The sequence below is a fragment of the Zootoca vivipara genome, chromosome 12 (assembly GCF_963506605.1).
Source record: "Zootoca vivipara chromosome 12, rZooViv1.1, whole genome shotgun sequence".
In the NCBI taxonomy this organism is placed as follows: domain Eukaryota; kingdom Metazoa; phylum Chordata; class Lepidosauria; order Squamata; family Lacertidae; genus Zootoca; species Zootoca vivipara.
In genome coordinates this window covers 28,513,796-28,532,952 of record NC_083287.1, presented here as the reverse complement: position 1 = coordinate 28,532,952, position 19,157 = coordinate 28,513,796, and the positions used below count along the sequence as shown (strand labels likewise).

Genomic DNA, 19,157 nt, shown 5'->3' with positions numbered 1-19,157 from the left:
AGCTGCCAATATTGTCAGTCAAACTGTTCTTCGGCCCCTGAATTTAGCAAGCAAAGCATCTCATCTGATTCCTAGCAAGCTGCATATGCTGTCTTAGATTTCTCCCCTTCTTTTAATACTGGGGGGAAAGTGGAGGGTTCTTTAATTTAATTGCTGAGTACAGCACTTACATTTTTGTGTCCAGTGTGCCGATTTCATTATTGGACAGGGGTAAAAAGGCACAATTTTGCTGTGATGTGCTAGATACCTAGGGTGGCTCTAGTTTCTCTTACTGGTGAATCCCAGAAGGCTGATATTGCGCGTATTATGCAATAAACACACACAGGGTCCCCTGGAATTTCAAGAAGCTGGCTGTATACCACCTGAGTATAGGCCACCTCCATCCTATTACAGTGGTACCTCAGTTTACAAACACAATTGGTTCCAGAAGTCTGTACTTAACCTGAAGCGTACCTAACCTGAAGCGAACTTTCCCATCGAAAGTAATGGAAAGTGGATTAATCCGTTCCAGACGGTCTGTGGAGTACTTAAACTGAAGCGTACTTAACCTGAAGTGAACTTTCCCATTGAAAGTAATGGAAAGTGGATTAATCTGTTCCAGACGGGTCCGCAGAGTACTCAGCCTGAAGCGTATGAGTGTAATTGGTTCCGGAAGTTCTTACTAAACCTGAAGTGTACTAAACCTGAAGTGAACTTTCCCACTGAAAGTAATGGAAAGTGGATTAGTCCGTTCCAGACGGGTCCGCGGAGTACTTAAACTAAAAATACTCAAACTGAGGCATACTTAAACCGAGGTATGACTGTAATCTTTAGAGTGCCACAGGGCTCGGTGTGTGTGTGTGTGTGTGTGTGTGTGTGTGTGTGTGTGTTCTATCAGTCTCCTGCCCTTTGCTTCGGGCCAATATTTAAGAGGTTCAAAAGTAGAAAAAGGATTCATTGCACTCAGAACTCTGTATGTTTTAATTGAGCACGCTTCTGAGATTGATCACACTGGGGATGTTGCTTTTTCTTTTATTGTAACTTGTACATCACCTTGACATGAGAGTGTGGAAGGCGATAAACTTAATTAATGAATATTAATAACCATCCTCCTCAACACCTCTCTTAGCTGATCCACTCTTGCTTGATGAAGCCAAAGCTGCAATCCATTCTGAAACTGATATATTATACGGTACAGTATTGCATAATCCACTTTAGACATATCATTCAATCAAAAGGCAGATAACAAACAAACAAACAAGACGGGAAAATAAATTGTCAGCAGCCGGGCTGTTTCCATGTACCATTTCCTCAAGGCTGCTGAGGGTTCTGGGGACACACACTCACTTCATGTAGAGGCCTGGCTATAATAGTAATAGTAATAGTAATAATAATAATTAATAATTAATAATAATAATTTACTTATACCCCGTCCATCTGGCTGGGTGTCTCCAACCACTCTGGGCGGCTCCCAACAGAATATTAAAAACAGGATAAAACACCAAACATTAAAAACTTCCCTAAACAGGGCTGCCTTCAGATGTCTTCTAAAAGTCCTTGACATCTGATGGGAGGGCGTTCCACCACCGAGAAGGCCCTCTGCTTGGTTCCCTGTAACCTTACTTCTTGCAGTGAGGGAACCACCAGAAGGCCCTCGGAGCTGGACCTCAGTGTTTGGGCTGAATGATGGGGGTGGAGATGTTCCTTCAGCTAAAGCAACATACTGCTTTCGACATGGACTAGCTTCCAACAAAAACAATTCAACCTACAGTATATACATTGTAATGGGGCGAGTGTGGAGCCTCAGTAAGTGAGGAAGGGCCATAGCTCAGTGGCAGAGCCTTGCATGTAAGCCCCAGGTTCAAGCCCTGGTATCTCCAGGGATGGCTTGGGAATATCCTCCATCAGAAACCCTGGAGAGCTAGATGGACCTTTGGTGCACCCTATACCTTCCAAACATGTCCAAAATACATTCTTTCCCTCAGAAAATGGTGGGTACTGTAGTTTGTCAAGGGCTGCTGGGAATTGTACCTCAGTGGGGGATAAAACTACAGGGCCTGGAATTCTTTGAAAGGGGAAAATGTGCTTCAGGTTTGCTTTAATAGCATGTATACAGCCTTGTGTATAATGTATAAACAGATATGTTGACTTCCTGTATCCCTTTATCAACCTTGCCCTGCCTCTCTTCTCACACAGGAATACTTCTGCTTTGTCCAGCTGAAACTGGCACAACCACCAGAGTTGGCACTGCTTCACCAAAGCAGCCTATACTTTATTAAAGTGTGTGCATTTCTGAAACAGATGAAGGATGAGTTTTCTCCAGCTGCAAATCCACCCAGGATCCTTTCCTCAGCAGCTCCTCAAAGGCAGAGGAAAGGGAAGCACTCTGTGCATGCTCAGAGACTAAAAAAACCTTCTTATTTCACATATTCAAGGAATGACGTCCCTGGTCCTTAAAATTGGAGAAAGAAATGGCACCGACAGCTTTATATAGATTTGTAGACAGGCGTTGGCTGGAACTGCTGTAAGAATGAATCGCTTCCAAAGAGGAGAGAGAACAAGGCCGGGATTGAGAGGAGAGTTGAGCAGCACTTTGGAGGTTTTCCTGCGGTTCCTCGACGCACAAGCGGCCTTTGAGCAGCAGCTCCTGCCCTCCGCGCGCCCTCGCCTTGCCATAGGTGCGCTTGGGGCTGGGCGCAGCGAGGCCTCTCCCGACCGCCCCGTCGGCTCTGGGGAGAGATACAACCGCAAGACCCGCCTCTTGGGGAACTGACAGGCCTCGCCCCTTGGCTGTGCAAACGCAGCGCTCGTGCCATAAAACAGGGAAGCTGCAGCGCCGGCTTTGCAAACTCCGTCCGGCTGCGTAATTGCAAAGTGGGTTTAAAGCTCGTGCGCTTTTACGCTCAACTTTGCGCCACTTCGGGAAGGATTTCGCTGGTTGACATCGGGGCAGGAGGAGCATCGATGGCGCCCCCGGAGCTGTACCACAAAGAGTTCGCCAGTGCGGGCCAGCGGGCTGGGCTGCAGATCTGGCGGATCGAGAAACTGGATCTGGTGCCGGTGCCCGAACCGTTGCACGGCAACTTCTACGTGGGCGACGCCTACTTGGTGCTGCACACGGTCAAGAGGAGCAACGCCACCTTCTACAATCTGCACTACTGGCTAGGTACGGGACAGCGGGGGTGGATGCAGGGCAGAAGCGAGGGAGCAAAATCAGCCAGCTCCTGGTCTAGCGGCACCTGCTTCTAGGCTTTAAGGGGCCACATGATGCGCTTTTGTTTTTGGCTGCTTCCCCCGCCGGTCTGGAAGTTTTTGTGGATGAGCCAATCTCTTCTACTCAAGAGAGTTTGACACGCTCAGCAGGAAGGTGCTTTTTCCAAATCTCTGTTTTCTCACGCTTTGCTCAAGGGAGCTTGGGAAAGCGGCTCCTGGTCGAAATGCGAGGTGTTCCCATTTTATCCTCCCAACAACCCTGTCAGGTAGGTTAGGATGTGAGACAGTGGCTGGCCCAAGGTGAACTTCACAAGCTTCAAATCCCAAGTGGTGATTTGAATCCTGATTCTCCCAGGCCCTAGTCTGGCGCTCTAACCATTACACCATACTGTCTCTCCTTCTGTGTTGGCTCCTGATACCCCCTCTTCCTCGTTGCTGCTACACATTATTAGGAAGCTGCTTGGTATCATTGGTGCAACTTGCTCAGTTATACACTGACAGGCATCCACTGCCCAGGGTTTCAGGCAGGAATCTTTACCAGCTTTTACCTGGGGATGCTGAGTTTTGAAACTGAGCACCTTCATGTGCAAAGCAGATGCAACACAGTGTCCTGTCAATCGCCTGAGTTTGCTGTCAAAATGTTTTGGCAGTATTACCCAGCTGGTGCCATAATGTTTCTGCAGAATTCTGTTTCTCCTTCGGGGCACAGATTATAGGATTTAAAGTGCTGGCGGGGAGATGTGTGTGTGTCATCTTTGGTGTTGCAAGGCTGGTTCCAGAAGATGAGTTGCAAAGGAGCTCAGCACCCGAGCTGTTTTGTAAGCAGCAGATATCTGTTGTAGGTGCTACAAAGAGGAATCTTATGGCACCATTCAGTCTAGATTGTGAACTCTCCGCAGGCAGGGACCTGCCCTCTTGTGCCCTTTAAAGCTCTGCACACACATGTGGCTTTGTAGAAAGAATGATATTATCAACATATTTATTGTGGGTTCCCACAATGTGGCTAAATCCGGTGCCTTCCAAGGTGACATGTGCCAGAAAGGAGGAACCAGATTTGCCTCCTACCTACAATAAATGCAAAAGAGAAGCTCTTGTTACAATGAATCTTCAAGGTGACATAAGAGTTTGTTTCTTTGCAGATACCAGGAACTTGCAGGTAATGTTAATCTTGGTCTTAGGGTCCAACCCTTTTAGTGTCACCTTTTCCTTGCTTTGGTCCTGCTCCATATTTAAAAAAACAGTTATGAATTAATATTTTATAATAATTGTAAAAAGTATTCCTGAGCATGTACACAGCAAATGCCTTAAGTCCCTGCATATCTGGAACTGAGGTTCAAGGCTTCCTTCCAGGAGAGATGGCAGGGCTCCCATACTGTCCTGAATGATGTTGCCTCTCTTTTTAGAAATAGTTTTTTAAAATAATAATAATGTTTCTATCCCACTTTTCCCCCAAGGTGTTCAGGGTGGCATACATGTTTCTCCCTCTTTATCCTCACAACAACCCTATAAAGTCGGTTAGATTGAGAGAGAATGACTGGCCCAAATAACCTAGTGAGCTTCATGGCTAAGTAGGGGTTGGAATTTGATTTAATGTTTGTACACTGTTTTTCCAACTGCAATATTGAGCTCAAAGCAGCTCACAATCATAACAAAGCACTAAAAATTAGTGGACAACATTTCCATCAAGATCATCGCATCAGAAATCGCAATAGCATATAAGTAATGCAAAAGCAAACGATGAAAGCAGAGCAATTGAAAGCAGAAAACAAAATAAACATTTATTTATTACATCGATAGTCACCTTTCCTCCAAAGAGCTCTTTTCTAGATCAGCTCATTTCACAGTGCCAGGTGAATGTTGCAAGGAGTAATGTGCGCATAAAATGTGGTAAACTCGTTTTTCTGCAGAAAGAACCAGAGGCTACTGGCAAGTCGAGGGAGTTGGCAGTTTTGCTAATGAATTTTGCCACCCGCGGTGCTGTGTTGCCTTGTGTTTAAGTATCTCCTGTGGTTTGCAGAAGAGGTTGTGTGCAGGGCCGATATGGGTGGGGGGAGGGTAGAAGGAGGGCCCTTTGGCCTGGGTCTCAAGCTCAAATGTTGGGCCCCTCAGATTTAGACTCTTGGCGATTTTGGAGGCATTTGATAAGTTCCACAGCTTGTGCTTATGCACATTGGACCAAAATGCAACACACTTTGTCAGCTCAGAGCTGCGTAGTGAATCAACGAAGAGATGTGGTTTGGTGAAAGGCATTTTTGGGGTTAGCTGATAATAGGTTTTGTCACATTAAAGAATCATAGAATTGTAGAATTTGAAGGGACCCCGGGGGTCATCTAGTCCAAACCCTTGCAATGCAGGAGTCTCAACCAAAGCATCCTTGACAGATGGCCATCCAACCTGAGTTTAAAATGTTCATCCATATTAATTTAAAAATATTTCCTTTCTGATGGCACAAGATTGGACTGTGATGTACATGCCGTCTCAGATATGCAGATTATATAAGCAAACCGTTCATTATTTTTTTGGCAGGGGTGCCTTATTTTGTTTACGTGTATCATCATCATCATCATCATCATATTATTATTATTATTATTATTATTATTATTATTATTATTATTATTATCATGGCTAGGGGCCTAAAATGCTGAAAGGGGCCAGTGCCTCCCAGGAGAAGATCTGGCAGTGTGTAAATCTTTTTCTGCTTGGTTTTGTGCTCAACTCGTATATCTCTTGATGAAAACTCTCTATCTACATCTGCCAATTTCCATTTTGACCTGAGGTTTCATACACACACACACACACACACACACACACACACACACACACGGCTTTTGTTTGGTACACAAAACAAAATTCTGGACCTGAAGATACCTTCTTTGGCTGCATGTGATGGGAGATTATTAAAGGTTATATTTTGAAGTTGTGAATTACCAGTACTTCAGAAGTACAGATTCTGAAGAGCATCAAATGGGGCTCTGATTTGGATTAGAGTGGACACAGCCATGTGGGAATGGAGACATCAAGAGTGTTACGTAGCATTCAGTTCAGTAGGACCCCAACTAGATAGAGTTCAACTTGATCTCAGCCATGAAACTCAGAAGGCGACCATGGACCTGTCACTAGGCCTCAGCTTAACCTATCTCACAGGGCTCCTGTGACAAGAGGGTGAGGAAAATCAAGTAGAGCACCATTAGCTCCTTGGAAGGAAAGCGGGATATAAATGTAATAAATAAATAGACATAAGTCAAAACTGCACTCTTTGGAACCTGGTCAATGTATGTGGAGGACATCATGTGGAGGACATCATCCTTAGGAGGAACTCATGGCATCTAAAATAATTTAACTGTACTGTATTGTACAGGCAGGCATTTAATCTGTAATAGTTTGCCCTTCTTTGCTATTTTGCTCCTCTAAATATTCTTATTTTAGGAAAAATACTTTAAACCACTGAGCCTAGGGCTTGCTGATCAGAAGGTCGGTGGTTCGAATCCCTGTGACGGGGTGAGCTCCCGTTGTTTGGTCCCAGCTCCTGCCAACCTAGCAGTTCGAAAGCACGTCAAAATGCAAGTAAATAGGAACCGCTACAGTGGGAAGGTAAACGGCGTTTCCGTGTGCTGCTCTGATTTGCCAGAAGCGGCTTTGCCATGCTGGCCACATGACCTGGAAGCTATACGCCGGCTCCCTTGGCCAATAATGCAAGATGAGCGCACAACCCCAGAGTCGGTCACGACTGGACCTAATGGTCAGGGGTCCATTTACCTTTATTGTACAGGCAGGCATTTAATCTGTAAAAGTTTGCCCTTCTTTGTTATTTTGCTCCTCTAAATATTCTTATTTTAGGAAAAATACTTTAGGAAATCGAGAATATTATTAAGAACATTTCTGTCTGGTTCTAGGAAAAGAGTGCAGTCAGGATGAAAGTACCGCAGCAGCTATCTTTACGGTTCAGATGGATGATTATCTTGGAGGAAAGCCTGTTCAGCATCGGGAAATCCAGGGATATGAGTCTACGCAATTCGTTGGATATTTCAAAGGCGGCATAAAGTATAAGGTACGTAATAGTGTGATTGTGTGATGTTTCTACAATAATTGGAACCTTTGAAAAGGGAACTAAAAGAAAGTTACAAGTGTTAAAGCAGAGCTTGAAGCAAACAATAGTCTCTAAGTGGTTTACAAAGATACGATACAAAAAAAAATCAAAATCAATTAAGACTGTAAAATCACACATCAATTAAAATGCATGCTGGAATAATTCTTTTAAAAAGTCTTCAATAAGTGCTGGAAGTTCAATAGGGCAGCCCCACGTAGAGTTCATTGCAATAATCAAGTCTATGTCCCACCAGTCGGGGGACAACTTCAATCCTAAGAAAAGGTGAACAACTTTGGTTGGACCAACAAGTTTGGACACCACTAAGGTTACCTAACCATCCCTGTCCAAAAATGGCTGCTGTTGATGATGTATCAGCTATAGCTGGTAAAAGGCACTGAGGCCACCTGATCTTTCAGTGACAAAGATGGATCCAGGTACAGCCTCAAACGTCAAACTTGTCCTTTCCAAGGAAGTGCAAGAAGTACTACACTTGGGGGGGGGGGAAATGAAAGGCACAAATACAGGATGGGTGACACCTGGCTTGAGAGCAGTACATGTGAAAAGGATCTAGGAGTCATGGTAGACCACAAACTTGACATGAGTCAACAGTGTGATGCAGTAGCTAAAAAAGTCAATGCAATTCTGGGCTGCATCAATAGGAGTAAAGCACCTAGATCTAGGGTAGTAATAGTACCACTGTATTCTGCTCTGGTCAGACCTCACGTGGAGTATTGTGTCCAGTTCTGGGCACCACAGTTCAAGAAGGATACTGACAAGCTGGAACGTGTCCAGAGGAGGGCAACCAAAATGGTCAAAGGCCTGGAAACGATGCCTTATGAGGAACGGCTTAGGGAGCTGGATATGTTTAGCCTGGAGAAGAGAAGGTTAAGGGGTGATATGACAGCCATGTTCAAATATATAAAAGGATGTCATATAGAGGAGGGAGAAAGGTTGTTTTCTGCTGCTCCAGAGAAGCGGATACGGAGCAATGGATTCAAACTACAAGAAAGAAGATTCCACCTAAACGTTAGGAAGAACTTCCTGACAGTAAGAGCTGTTCAGCAGTGGAATTTGCTGCCAAGGAGTGTGGTGGAGTCTCCTCTTTTGGAGGTCTTTAAGCGGAGGCTTGACAGGCATATGTCAAGAATGCTTTGATGGTGTTTCCTGCTTGGCAGGAAGTTGGACTGGATGGCCCTTGTGGTCTCTTCCAACTCTACGATTCTATTCTATGATTCTAAGCCCACCCAGAAGAAGCAACTGGTCTATCTCCCTGGCCATCTTCTCAGGTTTCAAACTGTTTTCTGTGTTAGTGCAAAACTGGTTTGGTGTGATGTATGATCTGCTTCTGTATATGTGTACTAGGTCCTTATATACTCCATCACAGAAACCAACTAACCCTAATGTGCTTCACTTTATTTAGGCAGGTGGTGTTGCCTCGGGCTTTAATCACGTCATCACCAATGACCTCAGCGCACGAAGACTTCTGCATATCAAAGGCCGGAGAGTGATTAGAGCCACAGAAGTTCCCCTTAGCTGGGACAGTTTCAACAAAGGAGACTGCTTCATTGTTGATCTTGGAACGGTAAGTGGTCAAGGAATGAAGTTTTCCAAAGCAACAAAATCTCCTACAAAAACTGCCATATGATTAAGTCTGAGCCCCAAACCAAGATCTTCTCTATACATTACAAACACTTCCTCTGTGATATTAGACTCAAAATAACTTCTGTCACAAGCACTGGTTCGCTGCTTACCACATCCTTTGAAGCATTTAAGCAGATAAAAGACCAACAGGAAATAATATTTGCTAGAATTTGTAATGCTCTAAAATAGCCCCAGGGACCCAGGTGGTGCTGTGGGTTAAACCACAGAGTCTAGGGCTTGCTGATCAGAAGGTCAGCGGTTCGAATCCCTGCAATGGGGTGAGCTCCTGTTGCTCGGTCCCAACTCCTGCCCACCTAGCAGTTTGAAAGCACATCAAAGTGCAAGTAGATAAATAGGGACCGCTCCAGCGGGAAGGTAAACGGCGTTTCCGTGCGCTGCTCTGGTTCGCCAGAAGCGGCTTTGTCATGCTGGCCACATGACCCGGAAGCTGTCTGCGGACAAACGCTGGCTCCCTCGGCCTATAGAGCGAGATGAGCGCCACAACCCCAGAGTCGGACACGACTGGACCTGATGGTCAGGGGCCCCTTTACCTTTACCTTTAAAATAGCCCCAACAAAGCTTGGTTAAAAAGGAATACCTTCATCTTAATGGAGTTCTGATTCAAAGACAGAAACAACCATATGTGAGATGTATTGGAAAAACCCAGGATTTCTCAGGATTGGAATCAGATTTGCTATTTCCCTTCATCTTGTTTACTCCCCTTGTGTGGTCAAAAGATTAAATTTTACTTAGGGCAGTGGCATGAGACCTGGTCCATAGCTGCCAAGTTTTCCCTTTTCTCGCGAGGAAGCCTATTCAGCATAAGGGAAAATCCCTTTTAAAAAGGGATAACTTGGCAGCTATGACCTGGTCAAGGATGTAGTATTCATTATCAGGTGGTCAATAGGGACTCAGGCTGAATGTTCATGATTTAACATTGCAAAGAACTGAGAATTAGCAGCCCATTGTGAAAGGTTGGAGAGAACACAGAAGGAAGATGCTGTGAGCTAAAAACAGGGGTGTGGAAACCTATGGCTTTCCTGTTGTTGAAGAACTCCAAATCCCATCATCTCTAACCATGTTGGCTGGGGCTGATGGAAGTGGGAGTACAGTAATATTTGGAGGGCCACAGATCCCCCACCCCCAATCTAGAGTTTTGAAGGAAAAACTTGCTTTTTTCTGAATAAGAATATTGTAGAATAAACATATTTATGTCCATAATTACAGTTGGGTCACTTCAGAATGTTGCTTTTGTGTGTGTTGAAAGGTCATTCAGCTCTGTTGTACTGCTGTCCTGAGGAATGTTGGGATCGCCGTGATACAATTTATTAGACAGAGTGGCAGATTATTTTGAGGGTGTGGTGAGGAAACACACGACAGCCTTCAAATCTTGTTGATTTACTTTTGTAACCAGATCAGGTCTATGGATTGCAAACACAGCTTCCATGGAGCCTTGGTGTTTGTCCATGCAGTATATTTTCATATGTTATTTGCATATATATATATATGTATGTATTTTTAAATGCTTTGAGCTATGTTTTCTGTTTCTTGACTAAGCCAAGAGATGCTGAGATTTTTTCATTTCATATCCCTACGTGGTTGTGCATCTGTTTGGCATTTACTGTACGTGAAACAAGAACTGGAAATTCAGGTGCCTTACTAAACAATTAACCTGATTAATTTGGCAAAGCCTTCCATAGCAAATGCACACTAGCGTTGCTAAATGAGAATATTCTGCTACGTTCGCATAACCGTTTGTACTGGCCACCAATAAACATTGCACAACTAAGATAATGAAAATGCAGAATACTTTGTAAAATCAGCAATGAGATGCTATTAGCTGCAGCTGAAAGAACATTTCTCTAGAAGGCAATATGTGCTTTGAAACAATTTGGACCAGCAATAAAATGCTGCAGAGTAAAAGTGCTTCCTGTCAGGGTTCCAGCCAGCTCTTCCAGGAAACTCCATTTTACCCTCCTCAAATTTTCCATTTGTCCACCAGCAGTGAATCTGCAATCTGTCAGTTTGCATTGGGTCTTCCCCAGTTTAGAGTTTTAAAAATAACCTTTTTTGTATTTCTCGAGGTCTCCTCAACCCTACTCACACTTCCCTCTTGTGCGTGGGTGATTCCATTTTGGCTACATAAGAATCCACACATACAGCATGAGTTCACTGTTAATGTACAGAATTGTGCAATGAACAGGGCCGCCCTTCCCATTGGGCTGACTGGCGCGGATGCATGCAAATGAGGTGCCGCGGAGCATTGTGGGACAGCACTGTCTGTGCTCGCTGTGACTTGAAGGAGTATGGGTGGAAGGTAGCCCAGGCCCAGGTCCAGGTTTCCTTCTACGGAGGCAGCTTCACTGCTGTTGCTGCTGCTGTCTCGCTTCAGCCGAGCAGGCGGAGACAGAGCACAGCTGACAGCTTCCCTGCCTGTTGTGCCATGCCCTCCGGCTGCCCTCTGCGCCTGGCCCTGCCCAGTGGAGTGCGAGGGGCGCTGGAGGGATCATTGCACCACGGCGCCCGGTACACTTAAGACGGCCCTGGCAATGAAGACTTTGAAACATCCCAATTACTGTTTCTTCTTTTTGTTTTCTTAATGTCCACATGTCCTTTTATTTAGTTTATGTGTGTGTGAGGAAAAAAAAGAGGTTTTCATTATCAGTTCAGAGGTTGTGCTGGGGACACCTGTTTGTCTGTCTAAATATTGTTCTGGGATGCCTTTCAACACTCAAAAATGATGTTAATAGGCTGATTAGATCTCTCACTTGACTGCATTGCCACTACCTCATTTCCAGGCCAGTAAGGATTCCTTACTGTGAGAATGATGATACACATAAACACAAGGGTTAAACAGATCATGTAATTGGGAACAAGCATCCAGACCACAAAATGAAAAAAGGATAAAATTCAATTTTATTAAATGATAAAGCAAGGCCCCAGTACAATAAATCTGCCACAAGGCTGCAACCACAGCAGGGGATAAAAACGGCTGAATAACGACTGAACGCCCTCCCATCAATTGTCAGGGAGATAAAGAATTACACAACTTTTAGGAAACATCTGAAGTCAGCCCTGTTAAGGGAAGTTTTTAATGTCTGACATTTTATTATTTTTTATATCTTGCTGGAAGCCACCCAGAGTGGCTGAGGAAACCCAGCCAGATGGGCAGGTTATAAACAATAAAATTATTATTATTATTATTATTATTATTATTATTATTATTATTTGAAAGGAAGATGACAAATGTCACAGGAAAAAACTGTACTTTTTCTGGTCAGCCCAGGGCAAGGCTTCACTGATGGAACAAACAGAATGTTCTAGAATTGACCAGTCTGGAAATCTTGTCTTAACACGGCTAGGAGCAACTCTCACTTGATTCTCATTTGTCTGTGCCCACTTTTGTACAACCCCTTTTCAAGGTACAACACAGCTCCCCGCTCCTTCCTGAAAACGATTTAATGACATATTTCATCAGCATGCTGCTGGTAGGTTATGTGGTACAGGCGACAGCCATTTTGTGTGCATCCAGTTGACATGCGACTGCCGACACGTGGGTCCTTTTCGACCTGGAAGAGGGCAGAACAGGGGGCAGAATGGGGGTGAGGAGAGCTGATGCTTGCTCCGCTGATGCATATGGGGGCCCAATAATGGAACCCCCATGCAGAATGGCCGCCACCTGTTTTTGCAGAATAGAAGACACATGTATAAATGTCATTGGAAATGTTTGGAAGTGGGAGTCTCCCTAAAATATGGAACCAAAACCAGGATGTACATTTCAATTACCATTCAAAGTGAACATGGATCTTGATTGTTTCTTTAGAAGGATTGATAGATCGCTTAAATATAAAACCCTCAATGGGGTACATAATAAAATTATTGATGGGATGCAGCCAAATTAAGCAAAACTATTTTTTTAAAAAAGTATAGACAAGGTATCAATAGAACACAAATAAAATCAGCAAAGCTTTAAAGAAAACCTTAGGTTTTCAGTGGTGATCAGTGGTGCTTGTGAACAAATGCATGTGCACACTCAGCCTAAGTAGAACAAGCAGGTGGTAGTTTATTTATTGGCAAAGCACTGAATTTCAGCATCTCCCAAGTTGCACAACATATATACCATATTTTCTGGCGTATAAGATGACTGGGCATATAAGACGACCCCCAACTTTTCCAGCTAAAATTTAGAGTTTGGGATATACTCGCCGTATAAGACTACCCCTCTTCCTACGATCGCCCATGGGCCGGACATGCCCGCACTGCCCATATCCAAAATGTCCGCAGCACCAGAAATCGCTTCTGCGCATGTCTGGAAGCTGAAAATCGCATCTGGACATGCGCAGGAGTGATTTCTGGCGGCACGCTGCCCATTTCCAAAATGTCCGCAGCTCCAGAAATCGCTTCTGCAGCTGCATATAAGACGACCTGGTGTATAAGACGACCCCCAACTTTTGAGAAGATTTTCCTGGGTTAAAAAGTAGTCTTATACACAGGAAAATACAGTACATGCCTCCTGCTATGTAACTAGCTAGGCATCTACTCCCCTCCAAGCTTGTGCCCTGAACTGGACCACTGATGCAACAGCATGACCACACCTCTTCCCAAACTCAAATTCCTTTGCCTGAAGCGGCTCATGCAAGTAGCCTGCATCTTCCGCCTTTGCACCTGGCGCATAGGGGCCCTCCTTGGCCTTGGAGACATTGGACTGAGGAGATCCTAATGGCTCAACTCTCTCAGGGACCGGCTCTTTCTCCTCTTCCTGCCCTCCCTGCAACTCTTCCCCTATCTCCGACAGCCCTGAGTTTCCTTCTTCCCCAAGCCCTGACTCCTGCCTTGTGCACAAATCACTGGCCCCATGACCCTCCATCCCTCTTGCCTCCTCACCCCCCCCTCAGAGTCCTGCCTGTCTCTGATAACAACAGCAGTCCTCACCTCTTTCAGCTGAGCTGCATGTTTATGTGCCCAACGCCTGATGATGAAGGATGTGGCTTGGCGAAAACCGACTTGTCGGTCAAATAGGGAGGTCATTTGAATTAGATGTTGCTGCCTAGCAATCTGGAATGTTTATCTACTCTTGCTTTTCTGAAAGTTTAGAAGCCTTTCACAGCTGGCTTTCAGATACTCGGCTTTTATTAAAATTGTAAAGAGTTGTGTCAGACCTCACCAAATGGGACCCATTCACAGCAGGCAGGGGAATTAATAGCTGTCTTGACTTCAGGCACATGCCAAGTGCTTTTACAGTGGTACCTCGGGTTAAGAATGCCATTCGTTCTGGAGGTCCGTTCTTAACCTGAAACTGTTCTTAACCTGAGACACCACTTTAGCTAATGGGGCCTCCCGCTGCCGCTGAGCAATTTCTGTTCTCATCCTGAAGCAAAGTTCTTAACCCGAGGTACTATTTCTGGGTTAGCTGAGTCTGTAACCTGAAGCGTCTGTAACCCAATGTACCACTGTAGTAGCATTTTTGGAATACGAATCAGAATTCAGAATTGTGAATAGTGAAGCTGTTTGGTTTAGAAAGTGGGCGAGGACTTAGTTTCATTTAGTACTCCTTTCACTGGTAAGTAGAAAACGCTGTATTCTTGGGTATGTGCTCAGAATGGATTCATTATATGCCAAAAGGCCTGTGGACTGAGGAACAAGATGTTTATTATTGGAGATAAATTTTAGGCAAAGCACATAAACTAGGACCTGTTGAGTCATCTTATTCCACCTTTCTGTTTTTCTACTTTTAGGCTACCAAAATCTGTTCATTCCATGTGATTCTGTTGTCAAATTATTTGCAGCTTGTCTTTGAATTAAAGCTTCTGCTTCCATACAAGCTTATTTGGATGAGTTTGCGGGATTTATTTATTCAGCCAGCTTGTTAGTTGTCCTTTAGCATAATCTCCCAGGGCGGTGAACAATTAAAAGAATGAAATGAAACAATCAAAATGCAGCAATCAAAGCCACAGTGACAGCAATTAAGAAGAGCCAGCTGTGAACTGTGAAACAATAATTAAGAAAACAGAAACGAATGGCTAAACGAATGACTGGGATGCCAGGGCAAATCAAAGAAGCCTTCATCTTTGGCAGCAAAGGGATCCCCAGGCAGGGCTGCCATCAAGGGCTACCATGAGTTGCCTTCACACCAAATACTTACAAAGCACTGTGTTGCCACTTTAAGCAGTCTTTGCTTCCCCCAAGAATTCTGGGAGCTGTAATTCATTAAGGGTTCCGAAAGCTTTTAGGAGACGCCTATTCTCCACATGGAGCTACAATTCCCAGATTGGTTCCAAAGTCAACCCCTCTTCATAAGGAACTCTGAGAACCTATAGCAACCAGCATATAGTGTCAAATAACCATTCATGCCAATCCTTAACACAGTGATGGGCAACCTTTTGAGCTTGGTGTGTCAAAATTTGCCAAAAAATCGAGCATAACTCAGGTGGTGTGTCACTTCGAGGAAAAAACCCATAATTTCACGATATTTATAGTTTAAATAACAAAAATGTATAATTGTAATATATAACTGTATTTAATAAACTAAAAACTAATTATTTAACCAAACCAAACCAAACCCCCCTTCTTTATCACAAATGCCCAGAATTGTTGAGCTTTTTGGGGGAGCTGCTGACCAAAGTTTTGGAGGTTTTTTTGGGATGTGCAAAAGTTGCTTTGCTTTTTTGGGGGGATGCCCCAAAGCTGCTGTGCTTTTTTGGGGGGGGGGGAAGAGAACAGAAATAAATGACGAATAATACCTTCACTGGAACTAACACGCAGCACTGACGTAGTCTGCCAAAGCGCCAAAAAACCCAGCACAGAACAGGTTAAAAAATGAACGCTGTTACACCCTATCACAGTCTGCCGAAGCGCCAGAAAAAACAGCACAGAAAGGGTTAAAAAACCAATCTCTGGCTACCAGCAGCAACAACAACAAAAGATCCTGGTTTTAACAGCGGAGACAAGCTGTAGCGGAGACAAGCTCTAGTGGAGACAAGCTGTAGGAGGAGCGGGAGAACAAATGGGGGGGGGAACCAACAACAGTGCGAATGGGCTGATGGGGCGCATGTCAGCAGCGAGGGCTCTGCGTGTCATGTCCGACAAGCGTGTCATAGGTTCGCCATCACTGCCTTAACAGAAACAGTTATGAATCATTCTTCCATGTAGATGCAACTGATCTGTATACTAATCTGTAGACACAGATGCAGCTTTGTGATGCCACAATGAGTAAACCATGGTTTATTGTGTCAGGAATGAACTTAGGTAAGGCTTGTGCTTATTGCTCTCCCCTCTCATGGGTTATGGTGATAGCTTGTTTCAATAAACTGTAGTTAAGATCAACCACAGATTAGGATGTTGACATGATCCTAAACTCCTCACAGCCATCCTAGAAAAACAGAGGAACAAAGTGGGGAGCAGGTAAGCTCTAGGCTTGCCTTAGACTTGTTCCCGTAACAATAAACCAAAACTTACTTAACATCCAAGTGCAGTCAGTATTAACAAATATCTGCAGCTGTGTTCCAACGGAGAATTTGGAATTGTAATGACTGGAATGTTGCAAGCTATCCATGTGAAGCTTTCCCCTGAATAATTCTGCTGACTGATGAAATCTGTTGTTGCGTTTTAGGAGATCTACCAGTGGTGTGGCTCCACGTGCAATAAATTTGAGCGCCTGAAAGCTACTCAGGTTGCTGTGGGCATTCGGGACAATGAACGGAATGGAAGAGCTCAGTTGATTGCTGTGGATGAAGGAAGTGAGCCCAAAGAACTCCTAAAGGTATTGTATATGGCTGGGGAGGCCCAGCCAGATGGGCGGGGTATAAATAATAAATTATTATTATTATTATTATTATTATTATTATTATTATTATTTATTATTTTCACTTGGTGGCAAAAAAACCCGCTCCATTAGCTGCGTTGTTTATCTGGCCAGTCCAGCAGACACCCTGCCTCACGGCTATAGCTCGAGATACCATGAAGTAGACAGAACGGGCCCCGCCTATTGCATACATGGGGAACCAGTGTTCAGTGATGGACCACATTCGCTGCCAGCTAAAGATCCCAGGTTCATTCTCTGGCATCTCCAGGAAAGAGCCTGAAACCTTGGAGTGCCATTGCCAGCAAACATAGCAGCTCACCACTTGTGGCCTGGACACAGGTCACATTATGAACTATTAGCCTAGATGGTAATAAATGGTTAATGAATGGTATTTTTAAGTTGCATTCTCCCTCGGTTTCTAATGGCAAATAAGTTAGCAATTAAGTACAGTAGTGCTAGAACCCTTCTTAATTATTTTTTGGAGTCGGTAGGCTTCACAGCTGTTTGGAACGTTAATATTGGTTTGGGTTAGAGTTCCTCTCACATCCGCATGGGGAAGCCAATGGAGTGTGCATGAGAGCACCGTTGCTGATATTTGCGTCTCTGCTTTGTCGTGCCGATTGTGGCTTGAGCAACCGAGTATGACAGATGTTGTGCCTCGAGGCATGTTGGCCATGCATGATTCATCGATGCCTGGGCTGGTGAGGGGGAGGAAGAAGGCCATAGTTGAGCACTGCCTGTAATTTTTGCTGAACAAAGAAAGGCCCGTTGCCATTTTTGAAGCCTTTTGAATTCTTTTAGCTCTGCTTCCTACCATTTAACTGGTGCCGGTGCTAAAACAACGTGGCAGAGGAGCAGCGCATCATGAGAGCCTTGCTGGATCTAGCCCAACGTTCTGTTCTCGCAGTAGCCAACCAGATGCTTCTGGGAATCCTGCAAGCAGGACCTGGGTGCAGCAATGCTTGCTCCACTTGCAGTTCCTTGCAACAGGCATTCAGAGGCCTTTTACAGTTGAGGTAGTACAAGTTCCCTCTAGTGTGAATCAGGCTTTCCACATGAACAGCTGATGATATGAGGGCCTGGTTGATGTGGGAGGATTGGAGATCCTCTGCAGGAAGACATGGAAGGATGTGCTCTCTTCCACCGCCATGCTCTTCCAGCTCCGCCACTGCCTTAATATATTAGAATCATAGAATTGTCAAGTTGGAAGGGATCCTGAGGATCATCTAAGTCCAACTCTCTGTGATGCAGGACTGTGCAGCTGTCCCATACAGGGATTGAACCTACAACCTTGGCGTTATCAGCATCACGCTCTAACCAACTCAGTGGCATAGGAAGGGGTGTGTGGTGGGTGTGGTACGCCCCGGGTGTCATCACTGAGGGGGGTGACAGAATGGCAAAAATATGTGTTTTTAAAATATATTTTTAAAAATTAGGTTCACGACACTCCTTTAAAAAAAAAACCTCCTGCACCCACCGCACCCCTTCATATGGCACTGGTACCTAGGTGAGGTAAGGGGCACTGGGTGCCACACCATGGGGCCTGCAGCGTGCCTGAGCCACGCGTCACTCCTGAGCGGGAGGCGGTGGGCGGACTGCCTACAAGCTCCGCGCTGCTTTTTCAAGCAGCGTAGGGCTTGCGTCTGCCTGCCTCACCAACCCTGCAGCTGAGGGGGAGGCTGCGAAGAGGCTCCACGCAGCACGCCCTGCCTTGGCTTGCCCCGGCCCCATGGGCAGCTCACTTCACTCCTGGCTGCAGGACGCGCACGCTGCACCGGGCACCCAAGCAGCTCGCTACGCCACTGAACCAACTGAGCTATCCCAGGCTCCATTAGTTCATAGGTGGGGAACCTCAGGCCCATGGGCTTCATGCACCCCTCCATGCGTCTCTCTCTCTCTCTCTGACCCTTGACAACTCTCCTCAGGCCACACCCCAGTTCCCAACCACACATTTTCTCCCCAGGCCACACACCTTGCTTCACACCCTCCTCAAGGGCCTTTGCCCAGCTCTGATGTGAAACTGATGCCTGGTAATGACTCTTGCTTGCCTGGTTGCCGGATGTGTGGAAACTAGCCTATAAAAGCAAAGTCTGCATTCGTTGATCTGTCCACTTTGGGTCCCCACCACTGGCAAGTGTCCCCTGGAAGCCAACACAGCCCTCAGATTGCACAAGGTGCTCCTCACCCCTTCGGTACAGTCGCCGGAGGAATCTTCCAAGCTATTTACTAGCGTAGACTGGCAGAATTCCATCTAAGTTAGTACACTCCTTTTTACAGCTGCAAAGACCTTGAAGCTATGAACGTAGCATTGCATGAGTACAATCCGCTCTCAGTTTGTTTTTTAGGAGGTGGAATCTCTAGGACAGAATAAAAAAAAACTGGGGTGTTCCCTCTGCTCAGTGATTTCATATAAAGTTTTCATCTGTGTAAACCAGC

The 19,157-nt window shown here is 45.1% G+C and overlaps 1 protein-coding gene across 1 annotated transcript in view; it reads left to right on the top strand.

The window, feature by feature from the left end:
• Nucleotides 1-2,702: 2,702 nt before the first annotated feature.
• The window catches only part of SCIN (scinderin), a 46,386-nt gene continuing 29,931 nt past the window's right edge, over nucleotides 2,703-19,157 (top strand). The window contains exons 1-4 of the mRNA XM_035130115.2: nucleotides 2,703-3,145; nucleotides 7,086-7,240; nucleotides 8,700-8,861; nucleotides 16,530-16,679. Coding sequence (XP_034986006.2) covers nucleotides 2,944-3,145; nucleotides 7,086-7,240; nucleotides 8,700-8,861; nucleotides 16,530-16,679 — 669 coding nt within the window. The 5' untranslated portion in view covers nucleotides 2,703-2,943. The remainder of the gene's footprint in view (nucleotides 3,146-7,085; nucleotides 7,241-8,699; nucleotides 8,862-16,529; nucleotides 16,680-19,157) is intronic.